Genomic DNA, 26631 nt, shown 5'->3' on the forward strand with positions numbered 1-26631 from the left:
TCCAGCTCTTCCGTCCTCCATCGTAGCCGCGGATTTTGCTACCTACTTTTCAACCAAAATCTCCTCTCTCAGGACTGCCATCACTGCTGCCATGACCTCACCCTCTCCCTCCTCCCCTCCTACATCTCCACTCCCCTCCTTCCAACCCCTGTCCTCATTTTACCCCACCACTGCTGCTGAAGTCCACTCTATCCTTCAATCCGCTTCTCCCTCCACCTGCCCGCTCGATCCTATCCCCTCCAATATTATCCGTCGTCTCAGTCCGTCAGTCTGCTCTCACCTAGCTCACCTCTTTAATCTTTCCCTATCCTCTGGGATCTTCCCTTCCTCCTTCAAACACGCTCTTGTCTCCCCAATTCTCAAATAACAAATCTGGACCCCAACTCTCCATCCAACTACAGGCCCATCTCCCTCCTCCCTTTTGCCTCCAAGCTCCTAGAACGTCTGACCTATAATCGTCTCCTAAGCCACCTTACTGCTAACTCCATTCTAGACCCCCTCCAATCCGGATTCCGCCCTTTACATTCCACTGAAACTGCCCTGACCAAAGTCACTAACGATTTACTATCGGCTAAATCCAAAGGCCTCTTCTCTATCCTCATCCAGCTTGATCTGTCGGCAGCCTTTGACACTGTTGACCACCCTCTCCTGCTCAACACCCTCCACTCCTTTGGCATCACTGGCACGGTCTTCTCCTGGTTCACCTCATACCTCTCTGATCGCTCCTTCTCCGTCTCCACTCCGAGCTCCTCCTCTCCCCTACTACCCCGCAGCCAGTCGGTGTTCCCCAAGGGTCAGTCCTTGGCCCTCTCCTCTTCTCCCTCTACACCACCTCTCTGGGCACCCTCATCAGCTCCTATGGTTTTCATTATCACCTTTATGCTGATGATACCCTAATCTATCTCTCCTCCCCCGACCTATCCCCATCACTCCTGTCCAAGGTCTCAGAATGCCTCACGGCCATCTCAGCCTGGATGACCCAACGCTTCCTGAAACTAAACATGGCTAAAACTTAACTTCTAATCTTCCATCCCCCGAACATCCCCTCTTCTCCCACTATCTCCATCAGCATTGGTGAAACCGAGATCACCTCCACCGACCAAACGCGCTGCCTTGGTGTCATCATTGACTCCTCCCTCTCTTTCACCCCCCACATTCGTGCTCTCTCACAGTCTTGCCGCTTTCACCTACGCAACATCTCACGCATCAGACCATTCCTCTCCACTGACGCAACCAAAATTCTCATTCACTCTCTTGTCATCTCCCGCCTTGACTACTGCAACATCCTTCTCTCTGGGCTACCTCTCACCCGCCTCGCACCTCTCCAAACCATTCTTATGCTGCTGCTAGGCTCATCTTCCTCTCCCGCCGCTCTACCTCCGCCTCCCCCCTCTGTCTATCTCTTCACTGGCTCCCCATTCCTTTCCGAGTTCTCTTTAAACTCCTCTCCACCACCTACAAGGCTCTCTCCTCCTCCACCTCTCCTTACCTCTCTTCACTGATCTCTATCCACACTCCCTCCCGTCCTCTTCGCTCCATCGCTGACCGCCGACTGACCTCTCACCTAATCACCTCCTCCCACTCCCGTGTCCAAGACTTCTCTTGCGCTGCACCCCTGCACTGGAACAACCTCCCGCCACCCATCACCATTTCTGATTCCCTTACCTCCTTCAAGCGCTCCCTCAAAACCCACTTTTTTCGACTAGCCTATCCCTCCTCCTAACCTCTTTTGATCCTCCTATCCTGCCTCCGTTCCCCTCCGTTCCTACTTATCCTGTTGTTTTTCATTCGTCCACCCACCTATTTTTAGTATGTTAACTCTTATGAGTAGGGTCCTCCTGCCTCACGTACTCACCCTACCTCTTTACCTCACCTGTCCTCCTTTCTTGTTCTTCTCTTCCTCTGCTTCATCTTCAGTCTCCTCGACAATTTTGACACCTACTTCTGAACTGATGCTGATTTTATTTCTACCAGCTATACCCCTATTTATACTGTATTTTTCAACACACCCTGTACGTTACCTTGTCATTTGTTTTTTGTTTGCTATGTACGGCGCTGCGGACACTTTGCGGCGCCTTATAAATAAACGTACTACTACCACTTCTAAACCTCGGTCCTTAGGACACCCCAACAGTCCACGTTTTCCAGGTCTCCACACATAATCACAGGTGAAATAATTAGCTCCACCTGTGAAATGTGTCAGTGAATAATGAGTGCACCTGTGCACCTGGAAAATGTGCACTGTTGGAAGGTCCTGAGGACCAAGGTTGAGAACCACTGTTCTAGAAGATAATAGATAGAATCTGATTGGTTGCCCATAGCAACATCCTATTTGAAATACAACTGATATCTTAGTAATTAAACCCCATATGGGGTAAATTTACTAAAGCTTCTAAAAATGAAAAGTGGTGGTGTTGCCCATAGCAACCCATCAGATTCTATAATTTCTCTATTGCAGAAAATAGACAGATTGTTTGCTATGGGCAACATAACCTCTTTTCATTTTTAGAACCTTTAGTAAATTTACCCCAATGTGTCACTAATACCCCTTTCACACAGAAAACCAAATAACCTGGTGAAGCAGTTCTATCCAATAATGTTCCATTTAACACGGGTCCTTTTTCCGTGTGAAAGGGTCAACCGGGGTGGCAATTCCGGGTCTTAGTTTGGTGGATCCAAATTTGAGGGTAGTGACCTCTTCTTGACTGGCTTCTGTCTAAGGTGGATCTTTGGAATGATGACCCTTTTGCACCCGGGGTTGAGGCTTGCAGAACACACCAGCAGGTCTTTGTGCCTATAACAGCCGCTGTTTCCCTTAAGGCTAGGCGCAACTACCAGTACTGGATGCCGCCATGACTTAAGCTGCTGGTGGTAGTACAAGCTCAACCCCAAGTGACCCAAGTCAATGCAGGCTGGAAGAAGGTTGCTACTAGGAGACTGGAAAATGGCTATAAACACGAACCAGGAAGTGTATTGGGAGATTAAAAACAGGGAGGAGGCAGTGGCTGAGAGGCTGGAGAGAGAGAGAGAGATAATGAATAGTGACATATAATAAAGGCTAGACATGGGCTGATGGATATGGTAGAGTGGAGAACACAGGAGGCAAAATAATGGAAAAACTGGGACTAGTACCAGAACTGGAGAGAGGAAAACAATAAGGAACTGTATAATACTGAATACAATACAGGAGACTCAAATGGTGACTGTCTGAAACAATATAGAAGATAAATGGAAAACAGAGCTGGAGAAATGCTGTGGACTGGCAGCAAATGGAGCTGGAACAAATGCTGAGGCTGGCTAGAAAATAACTGGGACTAAAGCAGAGAGCTGCGGGTCAAAGGCTCATGCCACAACTACAGTATGAGTTATGACCAGCACTGGGAGAGAGGCAGACCAGGAAGATATAGGGAGGTGGCTGGAAAAACATAAGCCTCCTAAAACACAGCTTAACTGCAGCTTAGTAGCCAATGGAAATGGGCTAATTACAGTATGTGACAGGTTTGTTCAAAGAGCACACACACAGGAGCAAAGCTGCAGTTACACAGACCTACCAGAGGTGGCTATAACAATTTCAGATATGTTAAAATCACTATTATCCCTATTAGGTACTTATGTAATATCTGGGCTCCCATTTTTCTTATGAGACCGCGTCCCCCCGTGGGGCTCGCTGCGCTCGCCACGCTTCGGGCACGGTGGCTCGCTGCGCTCGTCACACTATATAAAATCAACTCCATGCATAGTTGGATAGTAGGGCTATGAAAAAATGGGGTGCATTTAACATGGGAGCCCAGATAATACATAAGTACCCCCTTTTACACTGCACAAATAACCTGGGTCTGACTTGGGTTGTTGCCAGGTCGACCCAGGTCAACAAATGACCCGGGTCCAGCAATGGCATTCCGACACGGGTTAAAAGAAGGGTTACTCATGGGTCGGACCAGGGTCGCTGTGCAGTGTGAACGGGTAACCTGGGTCGAACGACCCCGGTCCTGTTCACGCTATAGGGAGGAATCAGCATCAGCACCAAGCGCTGCCTTATCCCATGATGATGCACCACCGCTCTGTCCTGCCTCCCATGATATCAGCAACCCGGCATTTGTGATGTGAAAGGGATAAATGTCCAGATCAATTCCTGGTGAATAATTCAACAACAATCACAGTGACGTTATGTGATATATTTGCATATGAAGTGTGAGTCTCGCCCTTTATTTAGGGTACATATGTCCCTACTTAATAAAATCCGTCTATAAATTATTCTATAGGTAATTAGCAGGCAAGTTTGTGGATCAAAAATCTTGCCTGTGTCCCTGCTTAGTAAGTTGTCCAATTTATATAAAGGTAATTAGCAGGTTATTTGGTCACACTGGTATCCTGAAGGGTGTAATTACTAGGTTCCCACTGATCATAATAACCTGAATTCCCTGGACATGTGCATAAATAAGAGCTTAATGAGATATATTAATTTAAAAAAAGGATTAAGACCCCAGCACATATTGAACATACAAATTTATTTTCCTGATTACTGATAAAACTCACTTCTGGTACCACGAATGTTATACAAGTAAAACATCTTAGTGCACAGTTAAATACACTTTTATATACATTATATACAATATTATACTGTACACTACTACTGGATTTTTTTTCTCACAATGGGCCAGATTCTCTAAGCTTCAAAGTGATAAAATGGAGAGTGATAAACAGCCAGCCAATCAGCTCCTACCTGCCATGTCACAGACTGTGTTTGAAAAATGTCAGACAGGAGCTGATAGGCTGGCTGTTTATCACTCTCCATTTTATCACTTTTGAAGCTTAGAGAATCTGGCCCATTGTGTATGTACATCTACAGTATATGTTTTTTACCCCCATATTTTAGCGTTAGTCCTTAAGGTCACAGGAGATTGGGGACATCTTTTAAGAAGAACATAATTAGAGAAAAGTTTTAAATACCCTTTCAGTGTGCCGGCCAACACAATTCGTTTTGTATTAAATATTTGTGTGTGCCGATATCCATGAATCTCCTCTTTTGGCCGTTGCTAGTGTAAGATATGGGAGAAGGGAGCGTCTGTTAACAGCAGCATGAGAAATAAAGGTACAGGTGGTGGGCCAGGGTGGTGGTGTCAAGGCTTCTGCCACATGCTAAAGGGTGGGAGGAAGAGGGGCTGCTCAGTGGACAACCTGGGCCCATAAGACAAGATGCTGCCGGTCATGCACAGTAGCTTTCCTCCCATGAACACTTATGATGCTTCCTGCTCCCACCTGATTGGTGCTGAGAGCAGGACCTCAGCTGGGCTCTGGTGGCATTAGTCAATGTGGACAAGCTCTGGAATGCTTCACATTCAGGAGCTTGGTAAATGTCACAAAATAGTAACTATGGTGATGCTATTGCAATCCAAAACATGGAAATATCAATATCCCCAATATCTGCTGCTGAACCTCTAATTCTTATACTTTTGTCAAATGTGTTTAATTATTCTAGCCCTACAGCACACTAATAGCACCCACATGTTACATTAATATCACACACTCATTACAATACTAATAATATCACACACAATAATAATAATAATAATGCACATACATTATTTTAATGCCACTACCACTAATATTATACATATGACATGCATATGTATTGTACTAAGCATCACATACACACCGACATACATATCATAATAATATTAAACACAAACATTAGTCTAATACCATGAGACGCACTTGAATTATAACTGTCACACACACACACACACACACAAAATATTTAGGGCAAGATGTATCAAGCTTCAAAAAGTGATAAAATGGAGAGTGATAAACAACCAGCTCCTTCCTGTCAAACCCAACCTGTAACCATACTTGCCTACTTTTGAAAACTAGTTTCAGGGAGATTAGTGGGTTGCAGTGGCGGAATTACAGTGCAGGGAGTGCAGCTGCTATGGGGCCTGGTGGCTGGGTGGGCCCCATGGACAGCAAACAATCCCCTGCACCATTAGTAGTTTTATTGATTTGTTAGAGAGCCGCGGTGGCCTCCTGCTTGTGCGTGCGCCGCCACTGCAGGGCTCTCTTATACCTTGATCGCGCCGCTGCAGGGAGTGCCGGACGGGGGGTGGCGCCGTGTGCAGTGCAGGTAGAGCAAGGCAGGGGATGGCACCGTGCAGGGGGAGCCGGGCGGGGGTGGCGTCGTGCACTGTTCAGGAGAAGCCGGGCAGGAGAGAAACAGCAATGACACTCCTGCTGGTGCCCACCCCGTGGCTTGACAGACAGGAGGCCATCCACCCTCGCTGCCAGCTGAGCTGAGTGCCTGGGACAGGAAGTGAATAAGAACTTGAAGACGGTCCTGCTGGTGAGCTGGGCTACAGCACATGAACATGTTGCAGCAGCAGCAATATTATATTGAAATAATACATTTAAATTGTGGTGTGTCGCATATTGTGTAAGGGCATTACGTTGTGTTGTATAATGTGTAATGGGCATTGCCCAGGGGCCCCATTATAAATTTTGCTATGGTGCCCACAAAGTTCTAGTTACACCTCTGGTTGGTTGTAAAATTTTGCACAGCGCCCCATTGAAGGGGCATGTCATGTTCTGTCGAAAGGGCGTAGATTCTATTGCGCTTTACAATAGTAGACAGTGATAAAACAAACTGGCCAATGAAGTTAGTAAGAGCTACTATACTTGGTAAAGTGCTGGGAAATGGTGCTGATGATTCAATGTAAATGTTTCTATCTCTCATTCCTTTTTTCCCCCAAAATGTAACAGTGTAATGCGGGCTAGGTGAAATGAGGGAGATTGCTAGACTAATGATGGAGAGAGGGAGATTGCTGCTTTTTCAGGGAGTCTCCTGCAGAATGCAGGAGGGCAGGCAACTGTAACACAGCAGTTAGAGGCTGATTGGCAGGTTGTTTATCACTCACGATTTAATCACTTTTCGAAGCTTGAAACTGTACATCTGGCACTTAATGTTGTGTGTGTGTCATCAAAGAGTTATTTAACAAAAACAGTAAGGTTAGCCTGCTGCTTATGCCAGATGGCAATAGAGATACAATGCTCGGCAATGGAGACCCAGTAGCCGCTTTATGGCATCATCGATCCCTTCCAGCAGGGCTTAAAGTGGTCCTGGAAATGTGGTGGAACTAATGTAACTCAACTCCCCCCCCCCCCCCCCCCACACACACACACACTCACTCTCCCCACTAGGCGCACACCCCCAGCAAAGTACAAACTTTGTGCTTACCACCCATACTTTATAAATGGACAGCGGCCTCACAAAAGTACCCTCAAATTGTGCCACGCAGTAGCACAATCATATTCACATTACAGTAGTGCACCTTATTCATTTTACACATTTTACTGGACAATGGAAGAGCATTTAAACAGTTTGGGGCGTTGCTGCAGCTGCTTCTTGACATCACAAGCAGCCACTGAAACCCAAATGATGGTGGCCTTGCGTCCTGGCGTTCAGGATGCTAGTGTTCAGTATACCAATGCTGGCATCCCAACTTCCTTCACATGACCGGCGTTAGAACTCCTAAGACATCAGAATCCCGATGCCGGAATACCGTCAGCAAGGGAGTTAGGTTTAGGTGGTGGGGTCTGGGGGTTAGTGGAGAGTGTTAGGGTCAGGCTGCGAGGGTGGGATGGTTAGGGATTGACTGCTACAAGGGAGGGTTAGGGGGTAAGGAAGAGGGTTACAGTGTCATTAGAGTCCCTGAAGATGTATGAACTTGCCCCTAACGTTTGTAAAATAACGGGTCCCGCTTCTCCTGTATAACGTGGAGAAGCGGGATTTTATCGTGAGATCTCGTGCGCAGCATGGAGTCAGCAGCAGTGCTAGCTTTGTCTCCGCAGTGGGGATAGGTCAACACTAGCCGTGAGCTGGCAAAGTGGCCATGCCGATTTAACAGCTAGGCGGCTGTTAATACATCGCCACAGCCGCTAATTACTGGGGGGGGGGATTGCTGTCCCTAGCGCACGTTAGGTGCACTGACCCCCCAGTTAACTAGTGTTAAGTGCAGAAACGCACTTAATGCTAGTTCAAACATCTGCCCCATGTTTGGATTTCCACTATTGGGAGGCTATCAGGAAACCATTATGAGCATCAGGACACCGCTTATACTGTATACCAATTACCATATATTGTAGTATAGCTGAAACAGCAAATAGACAAATACCGTACAGTATCTATTCCATACCATCTTGGTATTGTGCACCACTAAGGAAACTGATGAAGCAAAGTATCTTACTGCCCATACTCCATATCTCCAGGAGAGTGCCACTGGGGTGTTTTTTTTATAACATCTCATTATATTATTCATAATAATGCTGGCATTGAAAACATAATATATATATATATATATATATATATATATATATATATATATATATATATATATATATATATACGACTTTAAGCATTTAGATTGTTCAAACTGATTTAAAAAAAACACCTTTAATAATGACTCCAAAATGCAGTAGTACTATGTAATCATCTAGGTTAATTTATTGATTGATTTATGGTTTCTTATATAGTGCAGCATATTCCTTAGACCATTACATACAGTTGTGCTCATAAGTTGACATACCCTAGCAGAATTTGTGATTTTCTGGCCATTTGTCAGAGAATATGAATGATAACTCACAAACTTTTCTTTCACTCATGGTTAGTGGTTGGGTGAAGCCTTTTATTGTCAAACAACTGTGTTTACTCTTTTAAATCATAATGACAACAGAAACTACCCAAATGACCCTGATCAAAAGTTTACATACCCTGGAGATTTTGTCCTGATAACATGCACACAAGTTGACACAAACGGGTAACCATCCTCACCTGTGATCTGTTTGCTTGTTATCTGTGTGTGTGTATAAAATGTCAGTGAGTTTCTGGTCTCCTGAAAGACCCTTGCATCTTTCATCCAGTGCTGCACTGACGTGTCTGGATTCTGAGTCATGGGGAAAGCAAAAGAATTGTCAAAGGATCTGCGAGAAAAAGGTAATTGAACTGTATAAAAAGGAAAGGTAAATAAAAAGATATCCAGGCAATTGAGAATGCCAATCAGCAGTGTTCAAACTCTAATTAAGAAGTGGAAAAAGAGGGATTCTGTGGAAACCAAAAATTTCAGCCACAACTGCCAGGAAAATTGTTCGGGATGCAAAGAAAAATCCACAAATAACTGAAATGCAGGACCCTCTGAAAAAAAAGTGGTGTGGTTGTTTCAAGATGCACAATAAGGAGGCATTTGAAGAAAAATAGGTTGCATGGTCGAGTCGCCAGAAGAAAGCCATTACTACGCAAATGCCACAAAGCATCCTGCTTACAATACTCCAAACAGCACCGAGACAAGCCTCAAAACTTCTGGAACAAAGTCATTGGAGTGATGAGTCCAAAATGTAACTTTTTGGTCACAACCATAAACGTTACATTTGGAGATGAGTCAACAAGGCCTATGATGAAAGGTACACCATTCCTACTGTGAAACACAGAGAGGTTTTGGGGATGTGTGAGCTACAAAGGCACTGTAAACTTGGTCAAATATGATGGCATGGTGAATGCAGCATGTTATCAGAATATACTGGAGGAAAATTTGCACTCATCAGCCCGGAAGCTGTGCATGGGACGTACTTGGACGTTCTAACATGACAATGATCCAAAACACTAGGCCAAGTCGACCTGTCATTTGCTACAGCAGAATAAAGTGAAGGTTCTTGAGTGGGCATCTCAGTCTCCTGACCTCAATATCAATGAGCCACTCTGGGGAGATCTAAAAGGTGCAGTTCATGCAAGAAAGCCCAAGAATTTACAGGAATTGGAGGCTTTTTGGCAAGAAGAATGGGCAGCTTTACCATCTGAGAAAATAAAGAGCCTCATCCACAACTACCACAAATTACTTCAAGCTGTCATTGATGTTAAAGGGGGCAATACACAGTAATAGGAACTGGAGTATGTAAACTTTTGATCTGGGACATTTGGGTAGTTTCTGTTGTCATTATGATTAAAAAAGAGTAAACACAGTTGTTTGACAATAAATGGCTTCACCCAACCACTAACCATAAGTGAAAAAAGTTTGTGTTATTCATATTCTCTGACAAATGGCAAGACAATCTAAAATTCTGCTAGGGTACGTAAATTTATGAGCAAAACTGTAAAAAAATGCAGAGACCCCTTTAATCACAAACAAAACCATCAAGTATTCAAAATGTTGCTAATAATAAATCCAGCTCATCCTTTGGCAATGTCATGTGCTTTGCTAATGGTCTTTTAATTCCAACAGTCCTCTATATGTAGCTATAATGAATAAATATACAAACCATGGGAGATGTCAACATAAAACATGAGTAGTTAATCTTGTGATGCATCTGACAGCACAAATAGCTTGATAAAGAGCTTTGAAGACATTTTTGAAGACTTAATGCATAACTGTATATAGTGTAGGTGTCTTACTCAACAAAGAGTAATTGCTAAAGGTAAATCTTTTATGTCAATGAACCTCTACTTCAATGATAATTATCATGCAAAGAATGATTCTAGCAGTGTGTTGCTTGTATTTCAGCTCTTCAGAAACTGAAGGCAATGTTCCGTGAAATTGATTGAGCGTAGGCTACTGTATGTTTCTGGAGCAGTGTGTCACACTGCATAAAATATTATCCTCCATCCCGCCTTCTTCATCCACAATAAACGATCTCCCATTTGTCAAATAGCAAGAGACAGGTTTATTCATAGTACACAAATGTCCTGCAGAGGAAGATGTTGTACAGTCCATTCCTGTATCAAACTTTGACTATCTATGTAGTTTACATTTACTATTAACACATTTAACTCTAAATAAAAATATAAGATATTTAAATACCCCAGTTTTTTGTAGCTGAAAAATCCCATTGACAATTCACCTGTTTCACAGGTTCTCAAACTCGGTCCTCAGGACCCCACACAGTGCGTGTTGTGCAGGTCTCCTCACAGAATCACAAGTGAAATAATTAGCTCCACCTGTGGATTTTTTAGAATGTGCCAATGAGTAATGAATGCACCTGTGCACCTGCCGGGTGACCTAGAAAACATGAACTGTGTGGGGCCCTGAGGACCGAGTTTATGAACCCCTGACCTATTTGTATAAATTCACTGGATTTTGTTTTGTCACAAAAATAGGCAGAGCTTTTGGTTGCTCTAAAAAAAACAATATGGAATGCTCCCCAGAATCTTCCCATATCTGTCAGCATTACATCTACCATAAAAACCCATGTGGGCTGATGATGCTATTGAGAATTGAGGGATCACAGCAGATACTGTATCGGAGGCATCTGCTCCACCATACATTTTGGTGATACTTTTTGCAGCTATCCCCAAAAAGGATGTCTTTTTTTAGGGGTATTGTCTTCAAAAATATTTTTTTATAAATGAGCCTTGAATTCACACAGTGGCCGATTTATCAATACACTGTATGCATCTGAGCCGCAATATGCGTGCGCAGCTCCTTCCATCGATAAAATCTTGCACATTTTTTCCATTTGCTAGCTGATCGCAAAGTGATCGACAGGAAGCCGGCTCCTGGCGGTGGTAATTATTATGAGAGTTTAATGAGAGTGCAACTAATAACGCAGGCATGCCCAAGAGTTTTAGGGGAGGGTGTGTGATGTCAGCTCCAGCCTCGATTAGGCTGATTTTATCACAGCCCCCGAGTAAGTCTGATGGTGAGCATATTACAAATAGTTTCAGCTGTGAATCTCCCACTAGCCGTACACATCTATTCAAACAGCAAGCACATTCATTCACAAGGTGGGATTTCACTATAGTGGGATTGTTGGCGGCTGCACATTTGCTGCTTTGCAATCAGGTCTGATTCAGGCAATGGGCCAGATGTTCTAAGCTTTAAAAGTGATAAACAACCAACCAATCAGCTCATGTCTGACATCTTTCAAACACAATATGTGACATGGCTGATTGGCTGGCGGTTTATCACTCTCTATTTTATCACTTTTGAAGCTTAGTTCATCTGGCCCTCTATGTGTTGTAACCAGTCATCTACAAGGATTCTGCTATGGCTTGGAATTCATTAATGATGTAGGGACAAAAGTGTGAATGTTATTGTTGGTCATTAGCATTTTTTTTATATCTGAAAAATTGATGTAGATATTAAACTTTTCTCTACATCAGTACAGAAATAATGGGAACATGCTCTATGTGCTGTAATCATTACTCCAAAATCCATATTCCTTTGGACCTTGAATAGAGTATTGATTTATATTTATAGCCACTTTAATAAAATTCTTTAACTACCTGGAGAAGACAGGTATTTAAGTCTTTATGGCCAGATACATTTTCACAATGTCTTCCGTGTAACAGGAAATACACTTTTTATTTCATGTGCATTTGTGAAAACCAGGCATAAAGGTTTTCGTTAATTTTGACAAATAAGCAAAATAGAAACAAATACACTTAAACATGTATCAAAACCATACTGATGAAGTGAAAACATGGCCGGTGATAATGCACAAGCCACTAAGCTCCTAACTGTCAAGTTACACAATAGATTTGAAAAATGGCAGGTGCCAGGCTTTCTACTGCCCTGCATACAACCATACATTCAACTAGGTATTAGCCCCTATATGTACTTTTAAAGGCATTGGGGTGTATCCAATTACCTCTGGTAAAACATCGGTCATTTTCCACTATTTTTCCTGATTTTTTACCAATGTTATTTATCGGGCTATCCTATTGGATCGCCGGATTAAAAAACGAATTTTACTGCAACAATACACAGGTTCAGTCAAACCTTTTTGTTTTCCCCAACCTGAGGCAGCCAAAATAATTCCCCGGTAAGCCACAGCGCGCACCGGCTTATCGAGTTTAATTAGATAGTTATCGCTATCTAGTTCCATCCCTATTTTGAGAGGATGGTTGGAGATCATACAATCATACTTTTGAATGAAACATGAGTATTTATTTGACAAATCGCACTCACAAACTTCAAGTAGTGTATTCAAAAGCATAAAACAATCCAAGTAGGCAAAGCTGCTGGCTGTTTAAACACCTCCTCTCACTCACGATGACATCTGGAAGTAAACTTCTGATTAAGGACCTAGGGGACATTTACTAAGATGGGAATAAGACTTCACATGTGAGGTTGCTATGGACAACCAATCAGAATCTACTTCTTATTTAACACCATCTAGAAGATAATAGATTGGTTTTACATGGCAACATCCCATATGAAACAGAACTCTCATCTTTGTAAATGTACCCCTTAAAATCTGAATCTCAGGTTTTGGATTGCATGCAAGTCCCTCCCTTATGATTGCAGGTGTCATGTCATTATGGTGAGGTGGGTAAAATTGACTGGAAATTAATGTTATTGACAGAGGCAGAACTCTGGGAGGCAATGGAGTCATCTGCCGCCAGGCTCCTGCTCCCAAGGGGGCACCTCTCCTCCCCCTGCAAGTTTAAATCAGTTATTTAAAAGCCAACGATATTGTTCTCTCTATATCACTCTCTATCTATCTATCTATCTATATTAAATAACAGAAATATATATTTTATATGAGTTTATATAGGGTTGTGTGTGTGTATGTGTATGTGGGGGGGGGGGGGGGGCACCAATATGTATCTTGCCTTCGGGCAACTGGAACAAACTTACACCCCTAGTTCTTGATACTAATTATGTTAATTAGTTAGTTAGTTATGTTGGAAAACCACATATTTTTAATGACTGTTTCTTTATTATCATTTGGGGTATGTGTACTCACATCATAACCACTTTGTATCTACTGTATATTTGGTATATATTGCTTTCTCATTACGTCATCATTTTTTTTAGAGGTTGTCTAACCCAGGATTGCTAAATTAGAATTGAGTTACTTGACCAGGGGAAGACAATAGTCCACCATATTATTTAGAACAATCCAGAGCACAGCATTTTACAGTCATGCTTCATTTATGTAATATTCCATTTTGGCTGTTGTCTATTAAGCAAAAATAAATCTTTGACTAATGACCTGTGCTGCAGTAGGAATATATTAAATATGCTTTATTACATAATAGATAAGATTATGCACATGTAAAGCAGGTTCTTGCAAATATTCTATTTTCTGTTCTGCTTATCGAATAAGAAACTACAATAATAATTGACAGTACTGTCACCCTTAAACATCTGTACTGTTTGTATAGAGTATTGTGAATTCTGCTAAGTGCACTTGGCTATACAAGTGCTGAGATGTGTCCTGATTACTCCGGGGTGATTAGCATTACTAGCATGTAATGATTCCACTGGGGGAAATGACTGCTAATTACTGTCTAACTTCCCACAGCTAGAGGGGTTTTCATCTTTCTTAAACATAAAAGAAGGAAAAAATAACTTAGTGCTTGTAGATTTTATTTTAAATGTGTTCAGGTTTTTTTTTTTGGTCACATCCAGAATTAACAAAAGAAGAACATTGAAAGTAACTGCGTAATTATATGTAACTATAAGTGTAGCTTTCTTCTGAGTACGCTTTCATAATGAAGTATAAAGGTACGTACACATGGGCATAAAATCGCTGGCAAAATGGTCGCTGTGTGCGACCATATTGCCAGCGATTGGAGTGTGCATCGGCGATAAATCACTGGGTGCGCACTCCCGTTTTCAGTCCCCTAACGGTCGCTGGTGGGAGAAGCATGCTCCTCCCACCAGCGACTTCTCTGCCTCTTCTTCTGGCAATGTGTCATTTTCATCAGCGACCATCTCTGGTCTCTGATGAAAACGGAAAACACTGAGCAATATATTGCTAGCAATATATTGCCAGTGATCATATTGCTCCGTGTGTATACAGCTTAAATAAGCCTGGACTTTATATTTGAGATTCAAACCTACTAGCAATTAATACGCATTTTTCTAGCATTTTTAGATTCAATATGATACTTCCAATGCAATTACTGTATACTATACATACAAACTGCACTGGGGGTTACTGCAAATAATAGCAGCAATGGGTACGGTAACACAAGGCACAATTGACAGTTGAAGTACAGTGAGCAACTCACTGTGTCAGGTCCTGTGTCCGGTCCGGTCCTCCTCTAGTCCCCCTGCCGCCGCTGCATGTTTCTGGGGAGGGGAAACATGGCATTTGCGATGTGAAAGGGGTACAACCAGTGGTTTAAGTGGGACAGTATACGGCAGTATGGCATACCGGAACCACTTTCCCACTGATCCGGAAGTGATTTATTTTTTTAGTACGCATAGGCAGCGCAGCAGGAGGTAGGGAGAGTGGCCAGCCTGCACTTACAAGAGCTGCTCTGGTGGACACTTTGTTGGAATGCTGTGGGCTGCTGGTCCTGTCCCTTCCAGTTAATGCTGCCACCGGGCACTGCCGCCACTGATCCCAAGCTCCACAGAGGACCCATGTATGGAGCGCCCGGCTCCCCTCCCTGAGTGCACCCCCAGAGATCACCACATGCAGGAAATTGCTAGGTTCCCTATAATGCAGTGGTTCCCAAACTGTGCGCCTAGGCTCCCTGGGGTGCCTCGGGACACTTGCAGGGGTGCCTCGGGTTGGTCGTCCAGGACCAATTCAAATTATTTATGATCAATTATTTCTGGACAAAATCAGTGCTGGTGGCTGCCAATAAAGAAATGTGTACAATCAGAACCAAATCTTGCCCTTTACCACATAACTGAACCTAAGAAGCACATATAAACATAATCTACTTAATTTGATATATATTTTTTGGGGCCTTGGGGTGCCGTGGAAAAATTCTGATACTCTAGGGTGCCGTGATTAGAAAAAGATTGGGAACCCCTGCTATAATGAAAGGATCTTTCCCATGTCAGGCACTGTACAGAGCTGGTTATGGAGCTGTAGTCGGGGGGCAGGAGATAAAAGCCAACAGCAAGTGTGTGAGCAGTACTGCAGCAGCTGCCCCACGGCAGTGTTTGCAGGTGGCTGTGGACAGACCACTGGTGGCTGCTGTCTGTCTGGCATGATGGGGGAAGTTGTAAGTGTGCCCAGCTTATGGGAAGGGGTTGCCAAGATTTGGGTACCAAGGAAGGGGGGTGTTTTGAGGCCAAGTGGGGCAAGCACAGAGTGCCTATAAAGAGGAGGGGGCCACATGTGCACAATAAAAGGGGGTTATGGTAGAAGTGTGCCAGTATATTGTGATATGTCACACCGGCCCTTTGTACTTTAAGCACTGATTTTTATTTCTGTAGCTTATGGAACTATTCTGCAGCTGTGGGAATTATGCATCATTCTGTGTGTATATGGTGTGGAACATTACACTTAAGGCCATGCCCCTCCCAGTGGCCATGCCCCCTTTCAGTTACCACACCCCCCTTAGCTTTCCCATACCCCTACTTCAAAATTTCCACTTCAACCACTGGGTACAATTGTCACATTTTAAAATCCACAGGTGACCTGGAACACATGTATCATGTGGGTTCCTGTAGGTTGAGTTTGATAACCTTTTCCTTTATAATATACATTTTACTGGAATTGTTTGCTACAAATTGTGATTTCTGTGACCAACTGTACTTGGCTAAAATTCATATTATTAAAACTACACTGCAATCTGAGAAAGGCGTGGAGCATTATAACTGCATCTTTTATTTAGACCCTTATATTCAGGGGCAGTAGGCATTTATTATTGAAAATTAATATGAATGATTCTAATTAATTGATTGAACAAAGCATAGCCTTAAAGCAGTATTCAATCCAGGATTCCAACTGTTGGAACGACCTGTTTTTGTTCTACTAAACTAAATTCAATGTTCCGCCTGTCGAGTGTCAAAAAGTGAATTATTTATTTATGCTAATTAGTTATGGGTGCAACATATTAAATAAGTATTGGATATCAAAACTATTCCAATATTTGTAAACTGCTGTACTTGTGTGTTACATTATTTGTTTACACCTCAGAATACAGTGATTTGCATCTTACTTATAATGGGGCTGATTCAGGTTGGTTTGCAAAATCAAACTCCTTCTTTAATGGACAAAACCATTTGCACTGCAGGTGGAACCGATGGAACATGTACAGAGAGAGTTACATTTTTTTTACACTGCAATTTAGATTTTAGTTTGAACACACCCCACCCAAATGTAACTCTCTCTGCACATGTTACATCAGCCCCACTTGCAGTGGGTTTTGTGGGTGGTTTTGTCCTTTAAAGAAGGCGTTTGTTGTTGCAAACCAATCCGAATCACCCCCAATGAGTGATTTTCTACAGGAGAACCTCTGCACTTTGGGACTGTGCAGCTCAGCAGGCATGTGTTCTCTGTTATAACTGTACTGTACCTGCTTGTATTGTTGCCTGCCTGGCTGTTGCGGTGACCAGTGGCGCCTGTGCAGCTCGGCAGGTATATGTTCCCTGTGTGATAACTGTACTGTCTCTGCCTATATTGTTACCCACCTGGCTGCTGCAACGACCAGTGGTGCCGCTGATTGCTGACTAGGCGCTGTGCAGCTCAGCGAATAAATGTTCCCTGCATCTAAAACCACCAGGGTACATCTAGCCCAGGGCTGGGCAACACCGGACCTCCAGATGTTGATGAACTACACATCCCAGCATGCCTTGCATCAGTTTCAGCATGGCCACATATCAAAACTAATGCAAAGCATCCTGGGATGTGTAGTTCATTAACATCTGGAGGGCCGGTGTTGCCCAGCCCTGATCTAGCCTATACCTGTATGTGTTATATACTGTACCTAACTGGCTGTTGCACAGCAATCCAAACCAAATTCCTAGTATGGGCAAGTATACATGGCCAATAAAGCTGGTTCTGATTCTGATTTTGTATGTAGCCAACCTATTTTACATAGCTTTATTTTTAAGCTGCTATTTAGATTTTTTTTTATTCAACACACTCTATCCATATCTAAATATCTCTGCACAAGTTACATCTGTACATCTGCCCCAACTGCAGTGCAACATGGTTTTGCCCAGGTGCACAGGTTCTTCCTTTTTTGGGCGGGATTACTTCCAAATGAGAATCAGGCCCTTGGTGAACATATCATGAATCTCTTACCTTCTCTAAATATTGCTGAAGGATAAAACAAAGCATTGCCTGTTTTACTGTGTTGTACAGCTCTGGTTTACATTTTGATAGTACACAGGGGGTATGGACCTCTGGATGCCCTTTAAGCTGTGTGGTCTTTGACCTCTTTTATTACTCTTTTAAAGATAAGAAGAGGTCGAAACATATGGTTGCAAAGACAAAATGTGGGAAGGATCATCTTATGGGTAGAGAGGGGGTTGATATCTGTTCACACTGGCTGAAATGTCTCTTTCATCTATACAGATCATTTGTTTTCTGTGACTTTTTAAAAAACATGTGTGTGATACTCTGACATCTTGCTACTGACCTCGTGTTTTCTGTCATTTGGAATTTTTTTTTTGGTCCACTGTGTTCAATGGTTAGAAACTGCCATGTAATGGCCTGCTGACTCCACCAGTTTACTTTTAATTACTGTAGTTGTATTAGATAGACACAATGGGCAGAATGTAATGGTGCCCAAGTTCATCGGTAGTGCGGGATTTTGTCCGAACTTGGACACTTTTAGTTACAAGGCATGGTTTTGTCTTGTAAGTGATTGCCCCTTTAAAAAAAAGTCAGCGTTCGTCTGGAACCCCACACTGCTGCCAAACTTGGACGGCATTACATTCCACCCATTATATCTATGTGTTTATGTATATCTGTTTTAAAAGTAAAAATTATGTGTTTTCTGACCATATTGTATGCTTTATGTAGAACATATAAAATAAAAAAAATATAAATTTTTACTAATATAATATTTCTCTTTCTTTTAGATACCAAATACACACAGGTCTCCAGCATTCTATAATAAGACCTTCACAACCCAACTGTTTACCATTGGACAATCTGACGTTGCCACAGAAACTAAAACGCGTTGGTTATGCAACGCACATGGTCGGAAAATGGCACCTGGGCTTTTATCGTAAGGAATGTATGCCGACGCATAGAGGATTTGATTCTTTTTTTGGGTCACTTTTGGGCAGTGGAGATTACTATAATCATTACAAGTGTGACAGCCCTGGTACATGTGGCTATGACTTATATGAGAATGATAATGCAGCATGGGATCATGACCATGGCATTTATTCTACAGAAATGTACACCCAAAGAGCCCAAAGAATTTTGGCCAACCACAATCCCAAGATACCTATATTCCTTTATATCGCTTATCAGGCAGTACATTCTCCATTACAAGCTCCTGGAAGTTATTTGGAAAACTATAAATCAATTACCAATGTTAATCGGAGGAGATATGCCGCCATGCTGTCATGCTTGGATGATGCTGTTAACAATATTACTACCGCTTTAAAACAATATCACTTCTATGAAAATAGTGTTATCATTTATTCTTCAGACAATGGCGGTCAACCTATGGCAGGTGGTAACAACTGGCCTCTGCGTGGAAGCAAAGGGACATATTGGGAAGGAGGCATCCGTTCTGTTGGCTTTATTCATAGCCCCTTACTTAAAAACAAGGGTGTTGTGTGTAAAGAACTTATACATATAACAGACTGGTTTCCAACATTAGTGACTTTGGCTGGTGGAGAACTAGATGAAGACATGAAATTAGATGGTTATGACATATGGGAGACTGTAAGTGAAGGAAAACGTTCACCAAGGATGGACATCTTACACAATATAGATCCTATGTATATCAAGGCAAGAAATGGTTCTTGGGCAGCTGGCTTTGGCATTTGGAATACTGCTATCCAGTCAGCAATTAGGGTGAACCATTGGAAATTGCTTACTGGAAATCCTGGTTATGGTGACTGGGTGCCTCCTCAAAGTTTTAGCAACATTGGACTAAATCGTTGGCACAGTGAACGAGTCTCAAATGGAAAATCTTTGTGGCTTTTTAATATTACAGCAGACCCATATGAAAGACTTGATCTGTCTGAAAGGTATCCAGATGTGGTAAAGCAGTTGCTTAGGAGACTTGCACAATACAACAAATCGGCAGTTCCAGTGCGATATCCCCCGAAGGATCCAAGAAGTGACCCTAAGCTCAACGGGGGAGTTTGGGGGCCATGGTACAAAGAAAGTAATAAAAAGAAAAAATCAAACAAAAAAAATTCTAAGAAAAATAAGACCAAGAAGAACCCAAGCCATCGGAAACAGCAGTTTTTTGGCTGTCACCCACCAACAAACAATTCTTAGAAAATGACTGGAGCTCACTTAATATACAGTATAACAAGACATATTCATGCATTCTGTGCAAGATATCATAAACTGGTTTGCTATATTTTAATATTCAGCAACAGCACACAGTCTGCAGTGATGCTTCCATGGGATTTAATCAATGTCACGGCGCCAAACATGCCGATGGTCAGGATCCTGACAATGGAATCCTGACACTCAACATCATAAGGCAGGCTTTCCCAACCACGGTCCTCAAGGCACACCAACAGTGCAGGTTTTAGTGATATCCAGGCTTCAGCACAGATGGTTACTTTAATCAGAATCACTCAGGTACTAATTAAGTCACCTGTGCTCAAGCCTGGATATCTACATAACCTGCACTGTTGGTGTACCTTGAGGACCGTGGTTGGGAAAGCCTGTCATAAGGGATCCCACTAATAATAAGGATAATGTTACAGGTGGGGACAATCAAGGTTAGGCTGTGAGATGAGACTGGGTTAGAATGTGGGAGGTTAGGTTAGGATAACAGTTACAACACCATTTTACAAAATCCATTTTGAATTTGAACATTGGGATTCTGTGCGTCAGGATATTATACCCAATCCGTTTTCACCAGCTATAAAAATATTGATACCACCGAGAGCAGGTCATTACCATTTTCCACTTTTTCTGTATGCTTTTACTGGTGGACACTTTAAGGATGTATTTATTAAATTCACTCCTCATGTAATCTTTTGTAGGATAGTAAGCTGTTATTAAGCCTGTGGTTTAACAGATACATATTGACTTAGATAACATCCATCTAGCTGACGACCCCAAAGCTATGGTTGCCGAGTGCTATTTTGATTGCTGTAACAGGCCATACCAGATTAATAACCATATAGACCTGGGAATGAAAATGTTCAAGATCCTACATGGAGAAGAGTAGGAACTGTAACCAGCGGTGTGTGGGTGTTGTCACTGCCATGTGGGTATATACACCTCTACACTATCAGCCCGCTATCTCCATAAATATATATACACATATAAAAATTGCAGAACTTTGTATGAAAACTAGAAATACAATTTTAAGACTTAAGGCCCCCATACATTAGGCCGTCTTGTCCTTAGGACAAGTCAGACCCAATTCTCCTGTGAGCCGCCCGGGAGCTCCCCAGGAGGCTCACATACAATTTGGCACTTGATGAGCCAAATTGTACATGTGATAAATAGTTTGCAATTTATCACATGTCGGGGAGCAGGGGGCAGGCAGTGAGGGTCAGGGGGCCGGCGGTGATCCTCATCAGGGGGAGCAGTGGATTGGGCAGCGGGTCCCTGAGCGCTTAGCCGGCGGCGCCGGTGAGTGCTGACCTGGCCAGGCGGTGTGATCACAGATATCAGCAGCGCTGCGGGACAGGACGTGCAGTGGCGGGTATTAAATTTTTAAAATACCTGTCAAATGACTGTCCGTTCTCTGATTGGCTGAGCTCTCAGCCAATCAGAGAATGGCCAGTCATTTGACAGGTATTTTAAAAATACAGGGGGGTCAGACGTGATCTTATGTGTCTGACCTCCCTGATCCGGTCTGATGCGCACGGGACAGGGCATTGCATCGGATCAGATATCACACACCTGCGATTTTGGGCCGATTTCACCCGGTTATCGGCCCAAAGTTCCGAAATCGGATGAAATCTTCCCCCAAATCTTCTCAAAATCGCATAGTGTATGGGGGCTATCAGGATTTATGGCTCATTGTGTGGTCAGTTAGGCATCTTGATCTGCTCCATTATTAATCTGGTTCTGGTAGCAAGTAACACATTGTCAAAGATTAGCACACGGCAAGCATGGTGGTCCAGGAATGTGTTCCAATGCTATGGCCAAAATTGTTCACTATATTAAGCATTTTGTGTATTATGGTAAGTAATTTGATACAACTGCTCAGTTCATAGTTCATTGAATCACAGATATGCAAGTCAGGGGTATTTATAGAAAAACAAAATATTATCTTTAACTCTCCAAAACAAATCCTGATATTTTTCATATATTTTTGTAAATGTTAATAGTTACTGTTTTCTAAGAAAAAAAATTAATTTTGTTATCCACACGCCAAGATACATTAGATTTCACAAATGACTGATGTACATTAAACTTCACAAATTAAATAATAAATGAAATGTAAATATTTTTCTATCCGTTATAAAGCTCATTGACCTATTTATTTCTTATTATGTGCCATATCTCCCATCACCAATACAGTGGAAAAGGTTGTTGAGTATAAGAGCACGCATTCTTAGCAATAGAGTTTCAATTTATTAAGAGTTTGTAGAGCCTGAATCACAACAGTCACCAAATAAGTCGTTATTATATTAACATACTGTAGTCTTCACACTGTATTTGTAAACTGTACTTTATAATTATAATTTGTGTTGTTGATGCATCTTTCAAAGGACACTAACTAGCCTACAGTAAATTAATGTTTCCACTTTAATTAACATTCATTGTACATTAAACATACATAACACCTAAGGCATTTATAATGAAATAAAGCATGTACGGTGTTAAATGAGACTTTGAAAAGAAAGTATTGTATAGAAGAGTCTAAAATAAATCTATACATTTTGCAGATTTTATGCATTTATTTTGCAACATTATTTTTTCATTGTATATTTTATTGTTCAGCTGTTCGTTAAAATTGTCTACTTGCTTTGAATAAAGCCCCACTGGTCATTCATAAAGCATGAATCCATTTTAGTACTATTGTCAACTGTATTTACCAGTAATTTATGTTATTTATAATGAAAAAGTAAAAATAATTGATGGTAGCTGCAACGTGTCTCCTGATACCCTGGTAGGGAAGGATTTGTAACCTATTGTTGTCTTATTGATCCATAATATGGTGATTGATTTATACCATTAGAAATAATGACCCTTGGAGATTTATCTATCCAGGGGCAGATCCAGAACAAAATGACAGGGGGAGGAGGTATTTGTGCAAGCTCGCGGAACAGTGGGTGTGGTCTCACAACAATGGCATGGCATCAAAGGTAATAATGAGGAGAGGCATTAAATGACTGAAAAGGTCACGGGGAGAGGCAGAGAGGGACAGGAAAGAGAAGGTGGTGGGGAGGTGGTAACACAGGGGAGAGGAAGAGAATGATGTAGTGAGTGATAGGGAGAGATAGTAGGAGATAGAGAGGCAGTGGTTGACAATGAGAAGTCTCACTGTCACACAGGGTGACAGTGAGAAGCTGTAGGTGAAGTCAGGGAATGGGTGACGGAAGCGGTACATCTGTCAGAACAGACTTAGGTCTACAGTTTGCTGAAATGTGTAATGGGCATTACGGTGTGTGGTCTAAAGTGTAATTAATACCATGCCCCATTTTGTGATGCCACGCCTCCTTCCCATGAGGCCATGCCCCCTTTTCAATGCGCAGCTTCACCACGCAAAGGTCCGCCCTGCTTGTGTATTTGGATTTGGGACCACCCTTTACTATAATTCTAGATCCGCCTATGGTAAGGGGGCAAAATGGGTTAAAAGAGTTCATTGTGACAAACCGATAGAGGGGGGGAGGAAGAGGGAGACGGAGAACGAAATGGAGAAGGAGAGTGAGGGTCAGAGAGAGAGATTAATTAGGAGAGGGGGGAGACAATATGAGCAACAGAGAGATAGGTAGAGATGGAGTGAGGGAGAGAGGTAATGATGGGGTAAGTGTGCTGTGGAGCAGCTTGTGAGGAGAGGGGAGTAGATATTGTTAAAGACCAGACTGCCCAATGTCCTAAGTAGCCAAATTCTATGCTGGGCAAGACCTCCTGGCTCACCTCCGATTGTCAGACCCTGCTCTTGGCACTCATCACACGGCTGCTGCGGCCTGTGAGGATCAGACCCCAGCTCCGTGCTGCCACTCCAGGCTGTCATCCCCCGACTGCTGAGAGGGTTAAATGGTGATCCCAGCTCCGGCTCAGCTGTCACCTCCCAGCTCCGTGCACCAGCTCCTGGTGCTCATCTCCTGGCTGTCGCGAGGGATAGACCCCAGCCCCGAGCTCCCAAAAAAACAATTTCCAGCGAGAAGCAGTAGACCCTTGGCTCCGCATGAGGCATACCGCAGGTCAGCCGTTTAGTGTAATTTTAAATAAATATTATGATGACAAAAAATGACAGGTGGGCACGTGCCCTGTTGCCCCCCCCCCCCCCTCTCGAATCTGCCACCGTATCTATATATAAATAGCTTTTATGAGTGCCATTTTCTATAGTGCCATTGTCTGGACACATCTTATACCAGATATTCAGAAAAATATTTCGGAGTTCTGTGGCAAAACCTCTATCTGCTATTTACTCACCCAGTGCATCTGATGGATGATCTGGGACACGTGACCTGCTGGGTGATCTGAGAACTGTGTCGATTAATAGTAGGTCAGCATTACTGCCTCACAGTGCTGAGGTCATGGGTTCCATTCCCACAATGGCTCTAACTGTGCGGATTTTGGATATTCTCCCCATACTTGCGTGGGTTTCCTCCGGGTACTCCGGTTTCCTCCCACAATCCAATAATATTCTGGTAGGCTAATTGGCTCCAAACAAAATTAACCCTAGAATGTTTTTGTGCGTGTACATGTGGTAGGGAATATAGATTGTAAGCTCCACTGGGGCAGGGACTGATGTGAATGTTCAAATATTCTCTGTAAAGCGCTGCGTAATATGTATGCGCTATATAAGAAACTGTTAATAAATAAATAAAATAAATAAAAGAGTTAATGGATGAGATTTAGTAGGGTGAGATTTTTTAGAACAAGCCAGAAATCAATTGCGATTTTTGGCCCAATTTTTTTAGGGGAGTGTGCGGTTTTCAGAAAAACTTACCAAAAAACAGCATCCTCCTCCCACAAATATGGGGAAAAAGTGTTTGGTTCCCCCGTAATTAAGACCCTGGATGTGGTCCCTGGAGGAGTGGGGACCGCCTTCCAATGAAGAGGTCCCCCTCCAAGGCTTCACCCGGCTAGGCCGGAAGCCCGGGGCTATCCCCGGCACCCCTGGCCGGTGTTTGCTGGGTTGACAGTTTTGTGTTAAAAATAGATTAAAAAATATATGGTGCTGTGGTACTGCAAGTTCCAGCAGGCCCTTTAATGCCCCACATGTTGGGACTTGTGGTTCTCCAAGTCTCTGCATGAAGTTGAGGCTTGCTGGGACATATAGTTCCACAGCACAACCCAATTTTAGTGATTTTAATCTATTTTTTGCACTATCAGTACATTACCCAAAGCCTCAGGCTTCAGCCCTGGACAGAGAAAGCCTGGGGGTGATGTTTTGGATGGGAGAATATACATACTGTATAAAAGTCTCCCTCCCACATTACTCTGCTGGCTGTTGGATCCCAGTTCTGGTTCCACAATACAGGGGACCCCTACTCTTTTTGTCCCCTGTAATTTTTGAACCAGTGTCGGACAAAACTACGGTGGCGGTTTCTGAAATATGGGGGACCCCAAAACTTTGTTCCAAGTATTTGTGATACCAAACCCAGGGTTGGTTATGCTTCAGAGGAACTTACCCAAAAGGACGCAGTGTGCTCGAACCAGCTTTAAACTTCTATGTTGAACAGCCTGTTGGTCTAACATGACCCATATGGAGACTCATACCACCTGGACACTGTTTTCATAGAGAGGAATTTGCTACAATAGGTTTCGTTGAAGCAATGGCATGTTTATTAAATATGTCTGGGACTTAGAGGGTGATTCAGTAATGATCAGAATTCGGCCCCGTTATGATGGTGGGGGGTCTGTACATGGAAGTATTTGCGCATGTGCAGACCCCGGGAGGGGTAATAGTTACGCCACTGGGTGGGTGGGGAACGCATGGTACTGAGGGGATTTGGCGGTGGGGGGGCATTTGGCTGCGCGGCGTTAAGCTGCTTGCTAAGCAGCGAACAACCTCTGCTGAATCTTATTTTAATATGTTAATATCATTTTATTTACACTTTGTTTATAATTGGATATTGCAGTTAAAAATGTATTCACTTGTTGATATTTTTCATGCTGCTACTTTATATATTTTTAGGTTAGATTGGGAATTGACTATTCCATGGTTTTAAGCAGCTTCTGTATTAGCAACAGCTAAGCAGAAGTTGGCCTAAAGGCTTACCGGAATACCGTATACAGGAACAGAGTAAGCAACTGGAACTGGTCTGGAAAAAGCTGGGAATGGTATCGAGCCATATCTAGCCAGAACTGGAACCATCTGGAGCCAGACTGAATTTAGAATATAACTAGAGATGAGCTGAATCCGAGCTCAGTTAGTATCAAACTGAACCTGGAACATGACTGGAGCCAGACTGGAGCAAAATACAATTGGAGATGGACTGGTGTAGAGCACAGCTAGAACCTATAAACTTGTGCCAGTGGCACGTCAACGGTGCCCTATTCATCCTTGTGCCCTTGGTGGCAGCATGTATTGCACAGCCATAGATAAAGCTGTGCCAGCAAGTAATTAGAACTAGTGTGCTTACTGTTTTATCAGTAATTCTGTATTGT

The 26631-nt window shown here is 42.8% G+C and overlaps 1 protein-coding gene across 1 annotated transcript in view; it reads left to right on the top strand.

Moving 5' to 3' along the window:
- Nucleotides 1-22824, top strand: part of ARSJ (arylsulfatase family member J) — a 67001-nt gene extending 44177 nt beyond the window's left edge. The window contains exon 2 of the mRNA XM_083174476.1: nucleotides 18765-22824. Within this exon, the coding sequence (XP_083030602.1) occupies nucleotides 18765-20148 (1384 nt within the window). The 3' untranslated portion in view covers nucleotides 20149-22824. The remainder of the gene's footprint in view (nucleotides 1-18764) is intronic.
- The last annotated feature ends 3807 nt before the right edge of the window (nucleotides 22825-26631 follow it).

The sequence above is a fragment of the Crinia signifera genome, chromosome 1 (assembly GCF_055691185.1).
Source record: "Crinia signifera chromosome 1, ASM5569118v1, whole genome shotgun sequence".
NCBI classification, from domain to species: domain Eukaryota; kingdom Metazoa; phylum Chordata; class Amphibia; order Anura; family Myobatrachidae; genus Crinia; species Crinia signifera.